At 42.4% G+C, this 24331-nt stretch overlaps 1 protein-coding gene across 4 annotated transcripts in view; it reads right to left on the reverse strand.

The window, feature by feature from the left end:
* The window catches only part of ADCY2 (adenylate cyclase 2), a 361616-nt gene that overhangs the window by 113587 nt on the left and 223698 nt on the right, over positions 1-24331 (reverse strand). For all 4 annotated transcript variants that reach the window (XM_075921497.1, XM_014573081.3, XM_075921498.1 and 1 more), the window contains 6 exons: positions 22007-22118; positions 14614-14741; positions 6128-6286; positions 5616-5748; positions 4999-5175; positions 2087-2130 (listed from right to left, as the gene is read on the reverse strand). In XM_075921497.1, the coding sequence (XP_075777612.1) occupies positions 2087-2130; positions 4999-5175; positions 5616-5748; positions 6128-6286; positions 14614-14741; positions 22007-22118 (753 nt within the window). The remainder of the gene's footprint in view (positions 1-2086; positions 2131-4998; positions 5176-5615; positions 5749-6127; positions 6287-14613; positions 14742-22006; positions 22119-24331) is intronic.

Genomic DNA, 24331 nt, shown 5'->3' on the forward strand with positions numbered 1-24331 from the left:
ATGTTAACTACAGCTATTTTTGGTAATACTTGGTTACATCTGTTTGTGCTGTATGACTAGATAGTAACATGCCATTCACATTCATGGGAACACTTTTTATGGGTTAATTATAGGATCTGGAACTTATCTAACCTTATCTAGTAGATAACTAAGAAGATGGGATTATAAAAGTGCTGACTCACTTCACTCTTCCCTTTGATCTCACTAGGAGTGGTTGGATGATCAGTTCTTTTGAAAATTACTCTGCTTATCCAAGTGCCTTAATATGGATATAGAAGCCTGGTTTTAGGTTTCTATTTGTAAAATCTTGCTCATAAGCTATTTTCAGGCCAAGTTATACAATCACAAGTTTTTTAAACCTCTGGAGCCTATTTTAGAATTCAGTGAAAGAATAAGAAAACAAAAGCATTCCCATTATCTGAAAGAATTTCATTCTAAAAACTACTACAGTAAAATGATTCACTTTTTCACTACAATGTTGACATTCACAATTTTTACATTCTGTACATTCTGAAATGTAACTGGCTTTAAAGCCAAGATGTGTTTGTCAGGTCTTGTAGGATCAGCCAAAGGTTGGTCTTCTTACGAGATCCAGAACTGCTGCTGCTGAGAATACCTGGCTCCCAAGTCAATGTCTGGATAGTATAGAGCAGGGCTATTCAACACATGCCCCGTGGGCTACATGCGACTCGTGGCCCGCTTGTTTGTGGTGGAGATTGGATTTACGTTGTTCTCAACACCCACCTCATGGGTGAGCCAAAATAAAGAAGTAGTCAATGTAATAGTCTTCTGTTGATATGCATTTTAGTAGTGAAACTCCGGGATTGTCATTGCTCATTAAAAGTGCTATCATATGGGTGGAAATTGGTTAAATATTGCATTTTATTAATACAGCAGAACTGACTTAAATGGGGCCTGTGTGTTGTGTAGTCTTGCCTTAACCTTTGCATTCAGTATGAAAAGCTATTTGCATATTATTTGCATATATATTTGCACGTATATGCAACCACATTTAAATTATGGCCCTTGGCATAATCAATGTGGTGGTCCCTGGAGCTTCCAAAGTTGATTAGTACTGGTATAGAGTATATTTACAGGGCATGGACATAGGGAGGAGAAAAAAGAGACCATAGATAGGACAAATTACCACTTAAGCAAAGGGAATGAAAACGTTAAGTTTTGAATGGAAATGCAATGCTTCTTTCAAACCAATTTATCTTACTTATGATATCACTTATAGCAATGAAAAATATGCTATTTGCAGTTTAGCTTTCTCAATTTTTAAAAAAGATAGTATCCAGCTCTATATTTCTTGCAATATAGTGTTAATTTTTTTAAATGAACTGATTAAGTGGTTTTCACTCATGAAAGCTTATCTCCCAATAAATCTGTTAGCCATAGGACTCCTCATTGTTTTTGAGGATACCAACTAAGATGGATACTAACATGGATACCGCTCAGAGACTTTCTTTTCAAAGAACAGGCATAATCTTGTCTTGTTTTGGAAGTTCCCAAAAAAGAGTTTGGGAATTTTTAATGAATCTTTTCAGTTCACTGATAACCACTTATTATTTCCTAATAATGGAAAGTTCAGCCATCAAAAATGACAAGTTGAATTTCATCATGTGAATTCATAAACATTTGTCTGTCAATAACACACAAAATAGCACTCAATACTATTTTGTGAAACTACTTTTTTTTATTTAAAGAATGCAACACTCAAAAATATAACAACAAAAACCCTTGACAGAAGTCCCACTAGACTTCACTGGCTATCAAATATTCAACAGAACGAGGCAGCCTCACTTTCAAATTGTCAACACTGTAATGTACTGCAACTTTTTATAGGTCTGGTACAGGATATGCATAGTATTAAATTAACATATTGAGACTGATCTAAATTAATGTGGTTTGTTGGTGGATGTGCATCCATAATTAATAAGCACTACTTTGAAAATTATCTATTTTTACATCTATTTGTGGAAGGACTTACTCTACAAATCATTTTTTTTTAAAACCGCTCTTGGTGATTTAATGGCAAAAATGCTGTATCTATTGAACTTTATATGAATAAATGTATACATACCTTTCTCTGCAGCGCTGGAAATGATACTGACCCATTGGCACATCCTGAAAAAAAAGTAAAAATTAACAATAAAAAAAACCCTCGTATCAATTGTAGAAGTTTCTGAAAATATTCCTTATTTTTCACATTTGTTTGATAATTGCATTGCAAAATTTGTGAAGAAGAAAACAAAGTAAACCCCTAACCAAATGCATACAGTGCTAATCTGTAACCAGCTCAATACAGGCAGTCCCCGAGTTACGCGGATCCCACTTACGTCGGATCCGCAGTTACGAACGGGGCTTTTCTCGCCCCGGAGGATGGGAGCAGCGGGACACCCAGCGGCGCGTCTGTAGGATCAGCCAAAGGAGACCAGGGAGACGGGGAGCAAAGCCTCGGAGGACGCCAGCCGCGGGACGGCCGCAGCGCGTCTGGACTGTCCCGCTGCCCGCGTCCTCCGCAAAGCCATGGAGGATGCAGGTGGGACCACGGCGCGTCTCGGCGGTCCCGCCACCCGCGTCTCCCTGGTCTGCTGGGGGGGGGGGGGGGCGCAGCTAGTGCGCTCCCCCCCCCCCCAGCAGACCAGGCTTTTCTCGCCGATGACGCCTGGGGTAGAGCAGCTGGGACGGTGCCGGGTTGGTCCCGCAGGGTTGGTCCCGCAGTGCCGCTCCTCGGCGTTACTGGATCAACCCGGCAGCACCCCAGCTGCTCTGCCCCAGGCGTCCCCAAGTCAGCCGCTGCTGAAACTGACCAGCTTCCTGGAATCAGCCGCTGATCAGTTTCAGTAGCGGCTGACTTGGGGACACCTGGGGTAGAGCAGCTGGAGTGCTGCCGGGTTGGTCCAGTAGCGCCGAGGTGCGGCGCTGCCGGGTAGATCCCAGCTCCTGGACCAACCCGGCAGCACCCCAGCTGTTCTGTCCCAGTTGTCCAAATTCAGCTGCTGTTGAAACTGATCAGCGGCTGATTCCAGGAAGCCCAGGGCAGAGCAACTCTGCCTCAGGCTTCCTGTAGTCAGCCACTGGTCAGTTTCAGCAGCGGCTGAATCTGGACGCCAGTTCCGACTTACATACAAATTCAACTTAAGAACAAACCTACAGTCCCTATCTTGTACGTAAACCAGGGACTGCCTGTATATGACGTTTCAAACAGGTGTTAATAATTTAAAGCATTTTCAGCTAAGTTTTAATGAAGCAGAAAAAGGGAACAATTTGGAAAATGTGAGTAAGTAACAAGCTTCTATGTAAACATTACATTATGAATGATTGGTTGGATCCAAAAAGTATTTTCCATATAAGTTTTATTACTCCAGAACCTAATCATGATCCCACTGACTTCAATCCCAAAATTACCATTGCTTTTAATGGGAGCTAGGGTTATTCAGTGCCTTTGAAAATTGAACATTATCTGATTAGGTGCCCTAATATGAATTAAGAACATTATTTTTAAATGATGATGATTACTGATAGCAACCATTTTATAATTAAATAAGAGTTTAATTCTTTTTATGGTTAACAAGTAACATTTATTTTATTTTTGTTTAAATGTACACAACTTATTGATCAAACATCTTTAGAGTATATGAGAAATTAAATGGTTCAACCCTGATTTCTCTGTGCAAGGGACATGGCATTGAATTCGAATTAAGAATACAACCAGAATTTCCTTTTTATTTTTTATTGGCTTTTTCAGTCGCAGATGACAGTGATGTGCACTGATAACAGAGATTGTTGGAACTGAATGAAGAGGAAAATACAGGCAGTCCCTGGGTTACATGGATCCGACTTACATCGGATCCCTACTTACAAACTGGGTGAGGCAACCCCGCACTAGCTGCTTCCCCCCAGCAGACCAGGGAGACGCAAAGCTAGCGCCCCACCTACAGCAGACCAGGGAGATGCGAAGCGGCTTTTCTCAGAAGACACCTCAGCTTGAGAATAAAGGACTGAGGGAAGTGAGGTGTGGGAGAATAAAACTGAGCTCTGGAGAAATGTTTGGCAAGAGTTTCACCTACAATATGTACCAGTTCCGACTTACATACAAATTCAACTTAAGAACAAACCTACAGTCCCTATCTTGTACGTAACCCGGGGACTGACAGTAATCTCTTATCTATTAAGAGTATAGAATTTACTGGTTTGCTATAGAATTATTGACCCAAATCCTCATCTAGGGTTCAGGAGCCCACAATAAAGCTTGGAAAAATAGATGCTGTTGGCCTGAGTACTCCAGAATAATTTAGAGTAGTCAAAGAGCACAGGAAAATCCTGACCACACTGACTTTTCCCCATCTATGCCTATACTGCAGAGAGAGTACACCTCTCAGAGAATCTCTCTATCCTGGTATTGTCCTCCCATTGCAGTCTATCACTGGCTTTTAGTCCAGAAATTACTTGCATGGTGGTGCAAAGTAACCACACTAAATGTTGGGTTATGGTCATAAGTTCTGAAGGCCCAAGTTTGCTCTCCAATATGCACATATAACTCCAATTGATTTCCATTGCACTTGCACTGATCACAGAGTTTGGCCCTTCAGAATTTGATCCAAAGCCCATTAAGACAATGCAAAGACCCCCTATTGACTTCAGTGGGCTTTGGATCAGGCTTTTAAATCTCAAAAGAGAAACAAAATACAGAGGCATAAGTTTTTGTTTAACAGGACAAAAGTTTTTACAGTGATGCTGCAATCATATCTGTCCCGGCATATTACAGCCACAAGGTGGATGAAGTAATATCTTTTATTGGACTACTTACTATCTTTTACCTGATAAAGAGGCCCATATAAGCTCAAAAGTTTGTCTCTTTCACTAAAAGAAGTTGATCCACTATAAGCATTACCTTACCCACCTTGCCTCGGGAAATAATAGAACAGAATTTAATTTAATATTTCTATCAAAATAGCTAAATAACTTGAAATGACATAAATAGGCCCATACTGTGGTACTAATCTTGCCATTTTCAGTGGTCATGCTGTCCCTGTGGTGTAAGTGTGCAAATGGCTTGGCTGCACCCCAAGATTCCAGGTACCGGGTCATGCGGACAGAGGCTCTCATCTTAGCTCCATCTAGTGTATGCCTGGGTCGGAAGTGGTGCTGAGGACTTCGCCTTTCTCCCTAAGGGGGAAAACAGATGAACAATTGTAGATCATTTAATATAATAAGTGCTTAAATCCTGTTGAAAAACACATCTGCATGCACACACACACACACACTGACACAAACACACATGCATTCCCTTATGATTTTATATGGTACTTTTATATATGCAAACATTTCGGGTCTAAAACTGAGAGGCGCTAAGAACATACAATTCCCCATGGCTCCAATCTGAGTTGCAGATGTTCAGTTCTTCTGTGGGTTTGGTCATTACTGTATATATCAAACAGAAGGTTTCTTTTCCAGTCCAGGTAATACTAGCAAAGTACATGCTATGTTAAGTCAAAATAATTTTTTCTCTCCTGTGTAACATTTTCAGTACATACGTGTTAAAAAAGAGAATAATAGTCTGTTTAAAAATATAAGTATGTTGATAGCATAATACAAGAACTACTGACCTTAGGATTGATTACAAAGTAGGTTTTAACATTATGCTCCTTCAGATATGGGTCCCTTGCATCTCCATCCCCTTCTTCCACTTTGTATGCTCCATTCAAATGCGCCAAAGTGACTGAAGTAATGTGAACGCGGCTGAAAATATGTTTGTTAAATCAATATTTCTAATAATAATTTATTTATCACACCAATTTTAACACACACACACATATATATGTTGACAATATTTTGTAAATGAAAGATACAATAAGCATAGGTGTCATTTTCAAAAGTTCTTATGTGCACAAATCAGGTAGAAAGCAACACATCTGCAGTTTTTCATACAAAAAGTATCAGTTCAAATCATATGTTTCCTTAGGAAAACAACAAATATATTGATAATCTTGATAAATAGTGCTAAGTCCTGGGTAACATTTTTAATAAAGGTTTGTCATCAATTACCTATGTAGTAGGTATTTGATAGGAAAATGTATTAAACTTCATATGTACAAAAGTTAACAGAGAAGTGCCATACCCTGGGATTCCTCCAGCTTCCATGTGGTTTGCCAATGTAACATCATGTGACCATACATCATACTGCCACTTCTGTAGCCCAATTACACCACAAAGGACATTTCCAGAATGCACTCCTACACGCATATTGATATCAACTCCAGTTGCATCTCTGACCTTCCTAGAGTTAAGAAGAATAATCATTAGGACACAATATAGGGTCATAATTTTGAATTTACCACTTTTCTTTGGCTTTTTGTAATGATAACTGCTTTTATTTATCTCTAATACCTGGTTACTCAGACATTTTCTTTTGCTGAAAGGTTTAGTTTTTAAACATTATCACTATCATTACATTTTTTGAACCATTAATTTGCAACAAATATGCATTCTAAAATCCAAAGCAGAATTCCCTTTTTTCATACCCATGTTAATTATTTCAGGAATAGTAAGTAATACAGAGAAAAAAAATGTGTCCTTCATGGCTAAGCATGAACTGTAACTCTTGGAAAGATCTTCGTTCTATCCCAGCTCTATTGGCGAGTATGTGAGAGACCCAGGGTAAATTGTATTAGTCCTCTACAACTCAGTTAACTGACAATATCTACCTATCTCAAAGAAGTGTTTTAATGTTTGCAAAGAGCTTTAACTCCATGGAATGAAGGTGCTAAACTATTCACTTCTATTCCATTCCAGTGACACAAAGTAGCTGTAATCTCCTAGTTGTGATCAGTTAAGCAGTGCAAAGCAACTGAAGCACACTGGTGAATCTAATCCCCTGAACTTTTTGTTTGGAGGTAGAAAACACTCAAAGTTCTTGTGATCCCAATGTTCCAAACCTGGAAGATACTCAGTATGGGAAATCTTCTGTTGTTGGAGGTACAGACTGGCAATATGAAATACTGCTACAAAGAGAACCATATACAAGAGTTATTATAGTGTTTGATACAGTACACTGGTCACATAATCAGTCTAAGGGAAGTAGTGCATTACTTGCAGATTGACTTACAGAACAAATATGCTACCGAAGCACCAGAAATGGGGTACTAGGACCTAATAGATGACTGGTTTAATTTGGTATGGCAAATCCTATCTTCCTGTAACACTTCTGAAATGGTCTTTACCTAGATGGTGAAAATAAGTGTTTTATTTGACTGCCAACGTAACAGATTAATCATGCTTCAAAATTATTTTTTATGAAAGCTGAGGTGGAAGTTCTCAGATACTCCAAGTCCCATTCACTTGATAATATATATTCAGTAGCATCTTCCCTTTGCACTACTGCTTCTTTACACTGCTTTTCTATAACTGGCATACTGTTTGTAAACAATCTCTGTAAGCATCACAGTCAGCATAAGATAAATACAGCTTTATTCTGAAGGCCTGTAGTGCATTACATCTTTTTACAGACTCTAATATGGAAAATCAACATCCTTAGGAGTTTCTTGTGCTTCAATGGAGGCGACAAAGTTCTCCAGTTTTATTTGTGTTTTGTACCCTACCTTGCACCCTTGACAGTCATTTACATCTGTGCATTTGTATAAAGCAGGTATAAAATGCTATCAAATCAGAATAGCAGCATTTAGCAATGCTTTGTACAAGGGTCAAAGGCAGTTGAAATTTAGGCCTTAAATCTTTTCCCAGTGATACCTTTTGGTTAGGGTAAGCAGTAAATTGGCCTCCACATTTCATGTTAGGTCATAAAGTTAACAAACCTTATATAAAATTTGAGGAGTTGAATTAGCTTAACAGTTTTAATGGTCACATATTCTCTGTGTGGATCACAAAATCTAAGGTGGTTTTCATACAGGGTTTTCGGAGAGCAGTGGGGGTAGCGGCAAATCCTCATTACTCAGGCTGCAACTCCTAAGTATAGCCCTGAGGGTTCAGTTATTTGTTACTGCCATACCCTTGCTTCACTAATGGTCAATGTATCTATCTAGCAAAAGCGTTCCTTCTGCAGACCAACTTTTCCTTGGCCCAAAACTGTGCGGTGTGGGAGCACGGATAGAGCCCACAAAACTTTGCCCTTCGCAGAGAAACTATGTGCCCTGTGAATGCATCTCAAATTCTACCCCAAATGCCCTACTCAGTGACCACACTTTTTCTACTGAATATTATACTTTCCACAGATGTGGAAGAGAGCGCAAAATATGTTCCATAGAGAAATTAAAAAAGAAGAAGAAATAAGTAGCAGAAATAATCAGACTCTTATACATATAAAAAGGGAATAATCTCAGTAATTAAAAACACACCAAAAAAACAAACAAACCAGAAAAGCTTAGAATAAATCAATTATGTTGATCCTCAGATCACAAACAGTGATCCTCGAAAACACTGTAAAGAAAGTAAACCATTATTTATTAAGAATTGCAAAAATACATAGTTTAGTAAATCAAATCATTACAAATTGTTTTGCTATTATACTGAGGCCAGTAAGACCAGAAAAATAAAAGTTACTGTAAGAAAATAAAGACGCATTGGAAACACATCCATGGAAGGAAGAATAAAATGTCTAGAATGGCATGGAATGGGAAGTCTAAAGGTTGGGATCATGCAGGAAGCAATTACTGTACATCCCTGTATTAAAAGGAATGAATCATTTAAAAATAGTTAAAAAGCTTTGTTTTGTTCTTAATATTTTTTATGTAAGATGAAGTGCTGTTCTGGCTAACTGGCAGGCTTTTTCAGAGGAAATCAAAGGAAGTTCTTGGTTTCTTTTGGACTTCGTAAAGAGGAATGTACTAACAAAAGTAGAAATAGAAAGACTTTTGTAAATTAGAGTTATGGATGCAAAATGTCTTAAATATCTTGTTGAGCTGGGCCTAAAAGACTTTCTGATTTGAATAAATATGCATACAGATAACTAGATACAGAAATTAAGGATATACAAAATCTGATCAGTAGAGCATTTAGGCTAGCATTTTTTAAAGGAATAAAAAATGAGTTAAAAGTACCCCAAACTTATTTAATTTGATTTCATTTGGGACTTGGACATTTTGGGTCCCATGCAAATAGCTTCTTTCATACTTATCTCCATTTCCATTTCTCTGCAAAAGCGAATTCCATCTCCAAAACAGGGTTGAAAACCCTGTGTTCATCTAACAAGCGTCTCTTCTTTGTTGACATTTTTAGTGCTTTAAAAAAAAAGAAAACTGTATACCAGTGATTTGGGTGTTTAGCTTGAAGCTTCAGCTTGTGTGTTTCTTGGGGTGACTGTACTGTAAAAAGAAAAGTTTCCAAGCCAGAGCGCTCCAATCTGTGGCAGGCAGGGATCTGGGAAAGCCAGGCTGGACATGAGAGGCAAAAAAAGAGATCTGCCTGGGAGCCCTGTCCTGGATTCCCACAGGGCTGACGTCCTCACATGGGAGTCCATCGCTACGTGCAGGATGGAGGCAGGACTGCCCGGCTGCAGTGCCGGACCGAAACATGGCCAGTATGAGCCAGTCAGCATCTTTCAGACATTGCCTACAAGGCTAAACATCCAGCATTTCCCACAATGCCCCAGCGTTCCCGGCACCACCTCTCTAGTGGCTAGAAACACCAACACCCTGTACCCATCAGTTCCAGACAGCCCGTCTGTTTGCATCTTTCCATGCTCACCCCACCTGGAAGATGCCCCACCATTGTCGAGTGTGTTCCCAGTGGAGGCCATATTCAAATGATCCCACCCATGGGCTGCATGTTTTGCCCTACGTAAACGCAAACCGCACCACGGGCCTCAAACAAATGGGCCATGTGTTGAGTAGCCCTGTTCTAGACTGTCCCTGACAAGTGTTTGTACAACTTGCTCTTCAAAATCTACAAGTTTGGTTTCCTCAACCTTGCTGTGCAATTTATTCCACTGCTTAACCACTCTGACAGTCAGGATTTTTTTCTTAATATGCAGTCTAAATTGCCCTTGCTGCAATTTGAGCCCTGTGCTGCTGCTTCTATCATAATCAGTTAAACAACATAATTTTTCACCCTCCTCCTTGTAACACCTTTTTAGATACTTAAAAGCTGTTACCATGTCCCCTCTCAAGTCTTCTCTTTCCCAGACTGAATAAACCCAAATTTTTTCAATCTTCCCTCATAGGACATCTTAGCTTTATGCCTACGCCACCCAATAAAGGAACAATTGCTGGTAGTATTATAAGAACCATACATGTGTATGATTTGATGGGAGTTGTGGGCACTGAACTCCTTTATAATTAAGCCAATAACTGTAAGACATACTGACTCTAAATTGTGTAGCAACCACAGAAATAAAGCAATCTGAAATTAAGATGATCAGTACGAATATTCACATATTTACATGGGAGTAATCACAACTTTTTACTTCCGTGGAGGGCAAATTGTGTACTTAAGAATCAGGCTGAAAAGGGATTAAAACTACAGATGACTAAATGGGTTTTCTAATTTTTTTTAAATCTCTTAGCAATTTGGTCTAATTCCTCTCCTACTTTAAGGGTCCTTGAAGCTGAAATGATTGTCACCGGCAAAATCTATATACAATTAACAGTTTCTGTATCAAAGTGCTTTACTTTTATAGTTAGGGGTACTGACCTAAAACAATTAAACAAAATATTTCAGAGAGAGAAAAATAAATCCCAAGCATAATAGATGACACCCTTCCACAGGCATTCGTTTTCCTTTTAGATTTTGCAAGTAGTTTTTAGCAAGTTGGTCCTCACACAGATGTAGTGACAATGCAGAAAAAATGAAGTTAAGAATAACAATAATGTCACAGAAACAAAAAACGGGACTATGTAGCACGTTAAAGACTAACAAGATGGTTTATTAGGTGATGAGCTTTCGTGGGCCAGACCTACTTCCTCAGATCAAATAGTGGAAGAAAACTGTCACAACCATATATACCTTTATATATTCCTTTGGTATATATGGTTGTGACAATTTTCTTCCACTATTTGATCTGAGGAAGTGGGTCTGGCCCATGAAAGCTCATCACCTAATAAACCATCTTGTTAGTCTTTAAAGTGCTACATAGTCCTGTTTTTTGTTTCAGCTACACCAGACTAACACGGCTACATTTCTATCACAATAATATTACAGACATCCACAAAAGTTTCAAATCTTGACTTAATTTAGACCTAAACCTTTAAAACATGTTATACAGCAGATGGTGTTGCTGTATTTCAAGGAGAGGAGATGTAGATTGACAAACTGCTAACCACAAACCCTTGCTAAACTGTGAAGTAAATTTCTCTTTTACATTCTACTATACTATACTTTATAGTATATAGGCATATACTTAGGCCTATACACTTACAATAGAGAGATAGCAGATCAAGCAGTTTGTTATAATACTGTAACAGATCATGTTATTAGTTGGATAAAATAATAAAGGTGATAAAATAAACAAAATATGTCAATTAATATTATAAAAAATGTTACTAAAACTCCTGTTGTCTTAGGTAGCGACTTGTCCCTATTAGTCCCTAACTGCATGACCTTGCACTTTTTACTATTAATTTGCCGACCCACAGGAGGTCAATATTGCAGTGACTGGGGTGTGTCTATTTTTATTTCACCAAGGTAAATAAATGGAACAGCACTTGCAATGTTGCTTAACAATGTATGTCTGTTCTGACACACCCTATGTAAGTCTAAACCTACCCAAGGCTGATCAGCTCTCCTCATAAAAAAGCGTTGTTACACAATATTACTGTGTTGGCACCAGGGATGTAAATGACTAGTCGACTATCCAATAAGCAATAAGCTTATCGTATAGTCGAATAGTGACTTCAGTAGTCTCTTTCCCCCGTTGCTGCCTCTATCAGAGGCAGAAAGAGGGAGGAGCAGGAGCTGGTGCTGGTACCCTCCAGTACCATCTCCCTGGGAGACAGAGGCATAGCGGGGGACCAGAAGCAAGCTAGAAATCAGCTGATTCCCAGCTCATGCCCAGTCCCTGACGCCACGCCTCTGCTTTTTAAATGTATTAAGAGCCGCTAGGGGGGACCAGGCACAAGCCAGGAATCAGCTGTCCCTGGTTGTGCCTGGTTCGGTTCCCTCCTCTCCGCTGCACTTCAGCCCTTTAAAGGTATTTAAGAACCGCCAGAGGCCACAGATTTTGCCGGACTAGAGAGGTTCAACCTGTAATAATGAAGAATAAAAATGAACCAGGTTTGCAAAAGTAAATATTAACTTTACAAAATCTCACAACACCCTACCGAATAATTAAATCTAAGAAAATCAGCAATCATACCAACAGCTAGCACTTATATCCCTACCTGATTTGTATTAAAAGAGATTCTTAACATGGGCTCTTCCATGAGTAACATTCACTAGATAAAGATGAGGTCTTTTAAGACATGCAGCTATCATTTCTTATCTGTGAGTGTTAGGAGAAGTAGTCCTTCCAATTTCAATTCTGACTATTAAGATCTATCTGTCCTGGAAATACCTCGCCTACTGAATTCTAGGATCACATTTGCATTTTTCCACATTAGCGGGTCATAGTCTGCCTGTGATTATCAAAACACCTATATTTCTCTTCTCTGTCACTTTCCAATCATGAAGGTTCTGCTTATGCCATAAATTCCTATTAGTCCCTAACTGCATGACCTTGCACTTTTTACTATTAAATTTCATCCCATTTCTATTACTTTACTCCTCAAAATCATCTAATTCTTCCTGCATAATATCCCAATTCCCCACTGAACTGATGCTTTCTAGTTCTTTATCATCATCAGATTTAATCAGTACACTCCTCCTTTCTGTGCCAAGGTTATCCATAAAAATGTTAATGAATATTGGTCCCAAGTCCAATCTTTGAAGAACTTCACTAGTAACCTCTCTCTAGCTTGGGACAATTTTCCTTCAGGCTCAACCGTTTTTTATCTCTCTTTTAGCAGCTTTCTTAAGCACAAGCATTGTAAAGTTGCTATCTCCATCTTCTCTAATGTAACTACTAATTTCCCATGTGGCACCATATCAAACACTTTATTGATGTCCATGTATATTAGATCTATTGCCCTTCCTTCATATAAAGAAATATGACCTACCTTTCGTGACCCAACATTCTGAACATCCCCCTTTCAGTTTACAACCATGAATTTCAATATTAATTCTTTCAAAATGTGTTCTAATGCTTTGTATACTATTTAGAACAGACTAATGTGTCTATAGATTCCCAGATGACTTTTCTTCCTCTTTCTTAAGTATAGGTATGACTTTCCTATTCTTCTGTGTGATGGGGTGGACAGGCCCCGCACTGACGGACAGAGGGTAGGTAGCCCAAGCCCAACTGGCGGAGAAAGCCCCGCCCCTCCGACTCTGCTGGGCATGCTCCCAGCAGAGGCCGGGTATAAAAGCAGAGGGAGCCCTGCAGTCAGGGAGACCGCAGGGTGAGGGAGGAAACCAGGCCGGGCCAGTGTTTCTGCAGCAGCTGGGACCAGAGTCGCCGCCCGTGCCTGACCTGACACCGAGAAAGCAGCCGCTGACCCAGGGAGGCAGGAGCGCGCCCACGACCCCGGCAGGTACTGCCTCAGAGGCCAATGGACCCCAGGGGAACCGGGGCATGGTAGGAGGCAGCCCAGGACAAAGGATACAAAGTTTGGCTCGGCGTGTATTGGCCCGATTCCTCGCCAAGCGGGCAGGAGCCATATGCCCTGCCTAAAGGGCCCTGGGCTGGGACCCGGTGGAGAGGGAGGGCCCGGGTCCCCCTACCACCGATTCCCCCTGCCCTGGATAATCAAATCCAGGGCCAGGAGAGGCTTCTCGGAGTGGCTAGGCTTCTAGTACCGTATATGACCTGATAGAGGGACCTGGACTTTTGGGACTTTGGGTACTGTATAGGCCCAGAGAGAGGAGCCTGGACCAAGACGCGGGCCAGTAGAAGGCGGCCGCAACTCCCGTCAGGGGCGTACCCCCTGACATTCAGTCATACTCAAATTGACAAATTTCCTAAAAGTCTTCACTATTAGACTAACAGTCTCATATGAATCAAATTCACTAATATCACCTGAGTACTCTGTTTAAGTAGAGTTAAGGTACACCTAGGAAATCTGCCTGTTTAAGTGCTTTTTAGAGATGTTTTGAATTGTTGAAGTGCATCTTGGAATTTGGTTCTTAGTTTAAAACTCTAACTATGGGAATTCTTCCTTTGTTTTAACCAGCCCAGAAAAGCTTGACTATGAATAACTGATAACAGCCATGTAATAATGAGTGCCTACCATAAAGCTTGGCTAAAAGGACCTGAAATCACTGACCAAATAAGTAAATTGTTCCTCTGATAAGGGGGACCCAAAAAACACACAGCATCCAAATGTGGTCTAACACACACATTATAAAATGATGGGACAATATCCTTAGCTTGACACATTTTATTTCAACAACCTTCAGCTGCTGCAGACAGCTTCGACATTACTGTTTTGGATCACGACTTGAAACATGAACACAGAGCTACTGAAACATATAAACCAAAAGCACAACTGCAGATGGAAACAAATGACTTTTTTACTCTTGGCAGAAAAACATTGTCAGTTACAAAACTACTGCACTTACTTTATGGCTTCACACATGTCCAATCCCATTTTTACACAGTTCTTGGCATGATTCTGAAGAGATATAGGTAGTCCAGACACACAGTAGTAGCAATCACCTAAGATTTTAATTCTCATACATTCATTTTCCTGAAGGAAACAGCAAAATCGATCAGAAGATAAGTCACATGACAAACTACATAAACAACATAACTTGAGTCTGATTTTTGTTACATCATGATATATGTTATATGTAATTATACAAGCACAATAGAGAAATCTTGTTAAGGAAGAAAAGGATCTCAAGAGTAGGTTAAAAAGGGCTGTTAGAAAATAGCATGCAACATTTTCTCTCTCATTTACCTTACTTTACACGTGAAACCAGAAAAAGGCATAGCCTATAACATGTACATATAGTATTACTTGGCATCTGAGATCTATAAAATTAAATTAAAAAATAAATCTCAACAATCTAAATTACCGAAACCTTTCAGGGGAACATCTGTAATTAGAAACCCAAGATGTGTAGTCCTCTATACATAAGACCACGGGGAAACATTTCAAAATACTTCCTTGGTTTAACAATCAAAGTTATATTCCAACAATACTTGGCAGCATTAACATTAATTCCTTCAGAAAACAGTCTCCTATATTAGTAAAGCATCTGCAAGCTGACCTAAAACTGAGATTTTTGTAACTGAGTAATCGGTATCTGAATTAGGACATGTGTGTATGTATTGAAATAGTGCCTCGTGGCCAAGGAATGGATCCAGACCCTGCTACATTAGATGCTGAGCAAAAACACAACAAAAGAATGATCCTCTACTCTACAGTACTGAGAGTTACTCTTTGTGTAAGGGAGACTCATTCAGTGTTGCTACTTGGAAGTGAGGTTAGTATGCAGAGTTTTGTACTATTAGTTAAGTTACTATAGTTATCTGATCATATTTTTCACTTTTCTAGTTTAAGTTCCTTACTCATTGTTAAGTTAAATAAAGCCATGCTAATAAGGCTGTCAACATTCTGTTTATGTTGTCCACTTAGGTGTGCTTTAGTTTAGCCTTCAATGATATGGATGACTTATTCACCTTGCAGTAACCCAAATTTTTAAAAATATGTTGTCATTATGAGTAGTGCACGCATTCCATAAACGGAACATGAGATAATTTCTGTTTAGTAGCAGCTATACCAGTGTTTCTTAAACTTTTTAAGACTGAGGAACACCAAACAATATTTTTTTTAATAGGGAACACCAAAGATTTTTTTGTTAAGCAAAACATTTTTTGTTAAGGTTGGGGGAGGGGGGAAGGAGAGAGGGGAGAGTGGAAGGTTTGGGAGAAACTTATTGAGAAAAAAAAAAAGGTTGCCTGCCTGTTTAAGGGAGGCCATTTTGAATATTGTTGTTCTCCGCGGCACACTTCTGACTGCCTCGTGTGCCGCAGAACACAGTTTAAGAAACACTGAACTATGCAGTCCGTGTATGCACCCCCCTCTGTTCATGCTCTGTGCTGGCAAATAAAGAGGGCTGCCCGAGACGACTGCCAACATCCTAGTTCCTTCTCTAACACTAGTTCCTAGTAGGGGGAAATTAGGCAGTAGAGAAGGAGGGTGAGTAGCACAGTATACCCAAGGACAATTTATCTCAAAGATATCAAGTTACTGCAATGTGAGGAACCCATCCTTCTTTGAGTGATCATCCCTGTGTGCCATTAAGCGGTGTTTCTGTAAGGTGCTGGGAGTACTATAACACAACATATTACAAAAATGTTCTGCCTAGAGAGGAATCAGAAGCACCAGTGCATGGCATCTGGAGGAGGGGTGAATGGAATTCTAAGTTGCTACTGTGCAGACATCAGTCACAAGGGTGTCTCTAAGAGAAGGTACTGATGTCTGAGCTCTATTGACCGAGTTCTCAGACTGCCCTCAACTAAGACATTATTCAACTCGCAGCAGAGTTGGATGCACTGTGACAACCATTTTGACAGCCTCTGGGAGGACACAACCCCTCCTTTCATACACTCTGCAAATGAGAGTGATTCTACGGGTTTTTCAAAACAATTTTGTTTTTTGCAGGTAAAAGGCAAGAACCTTATGCAGTGCAGTTAATGCTGCATGACCTTCTTTCTTGTAAAATGAGGTTTCAGACATAACAGAGTTAAATGGATACGTTAGTTGATGTGAATGCCCAATATAATCTTGGAGACAAATTCCAGGTGTAGTCTCACGGATCCCTTGTTCCTGTGAAAACGCTGTCTCGGCCAAAAGTACCCTAGCACTCCAACTCTTCTGATAAACATGACAGTGATCAGAAATGCTACATGTTGTGAACAATCTAATCTGACTACTCTTCATTCCAATATGTTCCACCATGTGCACTTCCCATCTAAAGAGGTTGCATCTGAGGTTACAGTCTTTGTGGGAAGTAGGAGGTTGAATGGATCCTATAAAGGTGTTCACTCACAAAAAATGTGCCTCCTTGGGGATGGAAATTAGTTCTCACTCAATGTGGTGCTCACTTCCACCTGTTGCTTGCACTGTGACCCCCCCTCTGTGATATGAGGTGCTTCTCCTTCATTGCTTGTTCTTCATCACAGCCAGGTCACTATATAAACCACTTTCCCCATTTCTGGGGTAATGCACCATAGGGAAACTGGACAAACTATCGAGACTCTGTCACAAATTGTCTTCCATTCCACATTTCCAAGCCCTGCACCACTTTCCCAGGGGCTGGTAGGAGAACTCAGGACCACTCAGTACTCCAGGTTCCATCTCAGGGACCACATGACTAGAAAATTAGATCTCTTCAGCCTCAGACACTGTTGCAATTTCCCTGAGCTTCTTCCTACATTGCTTCTTTGACTCCTTGCTGCTCTCTAGGTTTATCCCCAGAATTTCCTCTGCTCTCTTTGGCTACTTTACACTTCTCAGCTGCTTCCCAAACTCCTTAATCCAGAAGAGAATCACACATCTTAATCTTTTCTAGGACATTCTCCTTGTCCCTACCCAACTCTTTTATTTCCCATAGAGAATGACTGCACGCCTCTTCCCTGCAGCTCCTTTCTGCTCTCAATTCCTGGCTTTTATTTTGCTACCAGTGCTTCTATTACATCTGGTCCTCATCTTCAGTCAGTGCTTTCCAATCACTAGCTTCCCTCCGGTGTTTTATAGAATGTTAATGGTCTTCTCCTGGCCCATATTAACTAATCAGGCTTGTGTGGGGTGGACACCCCTTACATACCCCCATGCACACTTTCTTTCTGTCCTCCTATCAAGTAATGAAGTCTAAGTCTCTTTGGGGAGCTGTACGTAGCAGGTTAAGGTTATGCTTGCACAGAGTGTAAACAATTAGCAACCAGGCTTGTAGACATATGAAAGGAAACCTTATGAATGGGTTCAGGTAAGTACACATGGCCATAAGGCCAAATTGTGCCAGGCAGAATCTTATGAACATGTTGGGACCTGTACAGATGTATTGTATGAGTTTGGTGATGGAGAAAAAGTTGTCAACTGGTAAGCATTCCCTGGCTATAACAGCACCCAGTACAGCCCCCAATAAATTCTCTGCATAGTGCAGGTTCCAAGATGGACTTTTCCAGATTCACTGTGAGTGCCAAATGTAGAAGCATGATGATTAATTACATTCTGTGTTTCCTGGTATGTTTGTTGCTTCAAGAGCCAATTGTCTAAGTATGGGCTAACCATCATTTCTGGCTCATGAAGGTGAACTGCTACCACTGACAGTACGTTAGTAAATACTCTTTGTGTCATTGAGAGGGCAAACGGCACAATTCTGTAATAGTACTGTTGTTGATGTGCCACAAATCTTAAGAATGTCTATATGAAAATAAGCGTTTTTGAGATCAAGGGCCATGAACTAACTGTCTGGCACTAGCAACGGGATAATGGACAAGAGTCATCAATCTGCACTTTAGGCAGCAGATGAAGTCAGGTTAGGATGTACTGTAGCCTTCTGCCCTAACAGCAACAGCTCCACTTGCAACCTGCTGAAATCTCAGGAAGTGCCAATGGCATCAGATGGATGAGTGCCTGGAAAGGACACTGGGGTGCTGTTGCAAAAAAGGGAAACATGATTCTAGGATGCATTAATAGGTGTGTTGTGAGCAAGGCACGAGAAGTCATTCTTCCCCTCTACTCTGTGCTGATTAAGCCTCAGTTGGAATATTGTGTCCAGTTCTTGGCACCACATTTCAAGAAAGATGTGGAGAAATTGGAGAAGGTCCACAGAAGAGCAACAAGAATGATTAAAGATCTAGAGAACATGACTTATGAAAAAAGATTGAAAGAATTGGGCTTGTTTAGTCTGGAAAAGAGAAGATTGAGAGGGGACATGATACCTGAAAACTGCTATCTCAAAGGGTGTCACAAGGAGGAGGGAGAAAACTTGTTCTTCCTGGCCGCTGAGGATAGAACAAGAAGCAATGGGCTTAAACTACAGCATGGGAGGTTTAGGTTGGACATTAGTAAAAAGTTCCTAACTGTAAGGGGAGGGGTCAAACACTGGAATAAATTGCCCAGGGAGGTTGTGGAATCTCGATCTCTGGAGATATTTAAGAGTAGGTTACATAAATGTCTATCAAGGATGGTCTAGACAGTTCTGGGTCCTGCCATGAGGGCAGGAGACTGGACTCAATGACCTCTCGAGGTCCCTTCCAGTCCTAGTATTCCATGACTCTCAATGGAGGAATTGCCATTAAAAGGAGGAGTTAAACCACAATTTAACTAATAGAAGCCACAAATGAGAGGGAATGCAATTACAAAATGGTCTGTATTTTCTCCCACAAGAACTACCATGGCAGAACAAAAGCAATGTGGGATGCTGGATGGTAAGACTCTGAGACCAAAAGGTGTGACAGGGAGCAGGAGGTTACAGCCAGTAAGAGTTTTGTTTATATGAGGGTGATGTATGTACCAAATCCTTTGGAAAGTACAGAGCCTGTTGTCTGCAGCAAGAAAAAAAGAATGATCTGAATATCTGTAAATGAATAATCTCAGTAGGAACATGGAATAAGGAAAGCATGTAGGAAGGAAAGCTCACCATTGTGAATAAAGAATGGAAAGGTGTCAGATGTATGTGCAAGCTCCAGGCTGTCATGAAATGGCACGGGTCATTTAATGACAAAAGTAGTACAGTGTACTACTCAGGATACATGAAAGTGAGAGAAAACAGGGTTGCATTATCTTATCCAAAGAGACATCAAAATGTACACTTGGATATATTTCAATCAGAGACAAAAGCATTAAAATTTGCCTTCAAATCAAGTGAGTTAATGTGCTGATAGTACAGATTTATGTCCCATGATAGCACCTAATGTTGATGAAAAAAGAAGGCACCAACTTAAATTTTGCTGCTCTTATCATCTGATCATTACAGACAACAACAAAATCCACATCCTACATGCTTGTATACTGGCGGTCACCTGATGGCATGATAAAGAAACAAATAACGATACAGGCAGTCCCCGAGTTACGCGGATCCGACTTATGTCGGATCCGCAGTTACGAACGGGGCCCTCCCTCTCCCTGGTCTCCAGCAGACCAGGGAGAGGAAGCAAAGCGGTAGAACACGCGTGTTCCGCCGCTTTGCTCTGCTCTGCTTTGCTCCCCGTCCCCCTGGTCTGCAGACCAGGGGGACGGGGAGCAAAGCAGAGCAAAGCCACGGAGCCCGAGGGCAGCAGGATAGCCACGGCACGTCTGGGCTGTCCCGCTGCCCCCGTGCTCCGCGGCTTTGCTCCGGACGCCTGTGGTACAGCAGCTGGGGTGCTGCCGGTTGGTCCTGTAGCGCCGCTCTGGGCGCCACTGGACCAACCCAGCAGCACCCCAGCTGCTCTGCACCAGGTGTCCCCAAGTCAGCAGCTGCTGAAACTGACCAGTGGCTGACTACAGGAAGCCCCTGCCCCGGGCTTCCTGGAATCAGCCACTGATCAGTTTCAGCAGCAGCTGACTTGGGGATGCCTGGGGTTCTTAAGTTGAATCTGTATGTAAGTCAGAACTGGCCTCCAGATTCAGCCGCTGTTGAAACTGATCAGTTTCAGCAGCGGCTGAATCTGGACGCCAGTTCCGACTAACATACAGATTCAACTTAAGAACAAACCTACAGTCCCTATCTTGTATGTAACCCAGGGACTGCCTGTACTTGAAATGATATAATGAAACAAGAGAGGGATGTTGTAGATTGAGTAGCCAATGAACAAATTCTTTCCCAAGTACAGATGGCAGGTGCATCTTCCCAAGGGAAGATGTTCAGCAGGTATAATTCTAGTGGGGACAATAGACTTGCCAGGCCCTGGGATGGGCAGAGCTGGGGGGCAACCAGCCCTTAGCACAACCCGGCATGTGCCACACTGCCCCCCCTCCCAGTTTTGACAGCAGCCCAGAGCATGCTGCATCCCACTCTTGTGGTGATGTGGCGATGGAAGCTCTGGGCCTTTTTGAACTTCCAGACCCTGAGGCACCCTTCCTCTTTGCCACCTCTCCCCTCCCCTTTGGTCGGTCTGCCTCCTGCATCTGGACTTGTCCAGAAATAACAAAAATTACATGACTTCTCTGAAGAATGATTTTGAGGTATTGCTAAAGGCAAAGGAAGAGAACAATCCAAACGAACTTTGGTATAAAATGAATACTTTCATCTTCAAAGCTTCCAAAGTCGATTAATTTAATTATCTGGGATCATCAACATCCAGTCAAAAAGACTGCTCCAAGAAAATAGTAGTAGATAACCAATGAGGAGATAGATAAGTTGTGTGCGGCAGTTCACTGGGATGTCAGCTGCTGAGTATATGAGGTTAGCAATGGGTCAAGAATGCTTGCAAAAATTTTGATATTTCTCCAGCACTGAGAAATGAATAAAAGAACTTTACGTTATTTCACAGCACCAGTATAGAGAAGACCAGGGTAATCATTCTGAACTTTATGCAGTGGATTGTTTAGTTCTCTCAAGTCCAGAATTGATATATACAGCCTGTATTCTCATGGATGAGAAATTACCTCAGATAGAACTTCTCTCTTTTTTCTGCACCAGATACTAATTCTACTGCACTTAGCTCCAAGTACAAGTCTGCCCCCTGCAGAAAAATGCTCACATAAGAGGGGGTCTCAAAAAGACATGAGAGAGGGAAATGCAGGCTGCAAAGAGAAGAGGCGTGGATGGTGTGCATGAGAAGATAACCTTTATATCTATCTGTTGGGTTTCATTTCCGTCTGGACAGATAGGCTATGGCAAAATTTTGAAGAAGATTTATCCTCCTGAAGAATCTCTGCATAGTTCCAGTACACTGTCCTGAGGATTGTGCCCTTGTCAAGAGGACAGAGCGTAGAGTTCCCATAAGGGAAGTATTGCACAGTAATAATAAACAGTTATAGCAGTAATGAAAAAAGTTCTAGCAGATCATCATTACCTTTGCAATTTGATCAAATTTCCCAAAGAGCTCATTAAGCATATGTACCAGTTCTCCAGGTGAGCAGTCACTAGCCAGGCGAGTGAATCCCACAATATCAGCATACAAAATACTACAAAGGAAAGGAAAATTATTTGATTATCAATTTCCCTGGTTTTAGAATATAGATGTATTTACCCCTAATTAAAATTGTAGAAAGTGCTCAGGATATTGCAGAATCAAGCCCACATATATGAATTGAGATGTTTACAGCCATATAGTCTCAGCTCCTTAAAAATACTTTTTCAACTTTGTGTGACAAAGTAATGACATGCCATTGCACTAAGACAATCACACATTCTTCTCAGAAGTATTTCTTAATTCACACTATGCTTCTTTCATAGACACATTTTGTTATGTCTAAATTAGAAGATCCAGATTTTTCTAACAGATTTTTTAAAAAACCTTTCTCATTATAAAATCCATAAAACTACTACAGGTTGGACATCTCTTATCCAGCATGCTCAGGATCTGACTTGTCCCGCACCAGGGAAGTTGCCGGGCTAGAGAGGGTTTCCTGCAACAGCCGCCAGCCACTGACTCTGCGAGCTGGGTCGGGCAAGGGAGTGGAGGGGTGGGGGAAGAACTACCTCCAGCCATTGGCGTGCACACAGGGTGTGCCGGGTGTGCCTGGGCACACCCTAATGTGGGGCGGACTGGCAGACTGGACGGCTGGAGGCTGCTGGAGGAGAAGAGGTGTGACCAAGCAAGCCCATTCCCCCACCTCCGCAAGAAGATGCCGGCGGCCGTGGCCGCGGCGTCAGAAGCTGCGCAGCCCGGCACGCCTCAGCGCTGCTGCGCATACTCCGGCTGCCCCGGACACTTCAAAATCCAGGACCGCACACCACGAAGCCGGTGGAGGACGTGGGAGGCCTTCGGGTGAGTGCGGCCCTACCCCACCACCCGTGCGCCCCCTGCGGCCAGCCACCCCCTCCCATGCACACCCCCGCTACACCACCTCCCCGCCTGTGGGGCCCCCCTGCCTTTGTATCCCTACTGCTGGCCACCATCTCCGGTGCGTCTCTGGTGATGGCAGAGCAGCCACTCACAGGAGGAGGGGGGCGGCCGGGCTCCCTGCTTTGCCAGTGCCACACGCCCGCCTGCGCCCAAGCAGCCGATCGTGCGCTCTGAGCCTGAGAGCCACCCCCTTGGTGCTGAGGCCCCGGAGTCTCACCACTGGCCAGGCCGTGCCGCACCGGAAGGAGTGCCTTGCTGGGCAGGGCTGCAGTGCTGCTCCTTGCACGCTGGGCTCGGCCCCAAGCTGGGCTGCTGGCGGCTGGGCTCCGGAGCTGCCCACATGGTGGGGGCCCGCTGCTCAGAGCCCACCAGGGAAAAAATACCAGCTGGGAGAGGGGTGGGGCTGGCTGGGAGAGAGGTGGGGCAGGGCAGCGTGGCTGGGCAGAGGAGATGGGGGGGCAGGGCAGTGCTGGCAGGTGGGGGAAGTGTAGCTAGCCTGGGGAGATGGGGGAGGGGCAGTGCGGCTGGCTGGAGGAGATATGGGGCAGGGAGTCAGCGGCAGCGGGGCTGGCCAGGAGAAATTGGGAGGAGGAGAACTGGGCGGCAGGCGGCAGAGGTGGCTGGGAGGGCGTCAGGGGCACCAGTGCTGGTTGGGAAGGGTTGGGAAAAGCAAATCAGCTAGTGGGGAGCGGGACTGACCCCGGCATATGCTGATCCTGGGACACTGTCCGTCCTGCGCATGGTCCGGCGAAGCGTGAGTGAGTCCGGAGGCGGCTCCACAACACGCTCAGGGGATGGGACAGGGCTTCTCCTCCACCCCAAGGCATCAGACTCAACCAATTCGGCCCCACACAGCTTGCTCTGGGGAGCTATATTTCCTGGGCAGGTGGGATGTTAAACCTGAAGGATAAATGTGGCTTCCAGTGCCTCTGTGCATGGGTCATGGGGATGAGGAGGGGTAGTTTACATGATCAGTGGGAGGCTACTGGAGGAGTGGGCACAGGGGGGAGAGAAGGGCTGGTGGAGGAGAGCAGGTCTCAGGAAGGCTGAGGGCAGTGAGAAGGGCAGGAGTCAGGACAGCAGAGGAGGATGATGGGGGCTAATTTGGCTACGACAAATCAGGAAAGAGATCTTGGAGTTATCATGGCTAGTTCTCTGAAAACGTCCATACAGTGTGCAGCGGCGGTCAAAAAGGAAATTAGGATGTTAAGAATCATTAAGAAAGGGATAGAAAATAAGACACAGAATATCTTACTGCCCTTGTATATAACTATGTATGCCCACATCTTGGCTGTGTCTAGACTGGCCAGTTTTTCCGGAAAATCAGCC

Source organism: Pelodiscus sinensis, chromosome 2 (assembly GCF_049634645.1).
Source record: "Pelodiscus sinensis isolate JC-2024 chromosome 2, ASM4963464v1, whole genome shotgun sequence".
In the NCBI taxonomy this organism is placed as follows: domain Eukaryota; kingdom Metazoa; phylum Chordata; order Testudines; family Trionychidae; genus Pelodiscus; species Pelodiscus sinensis.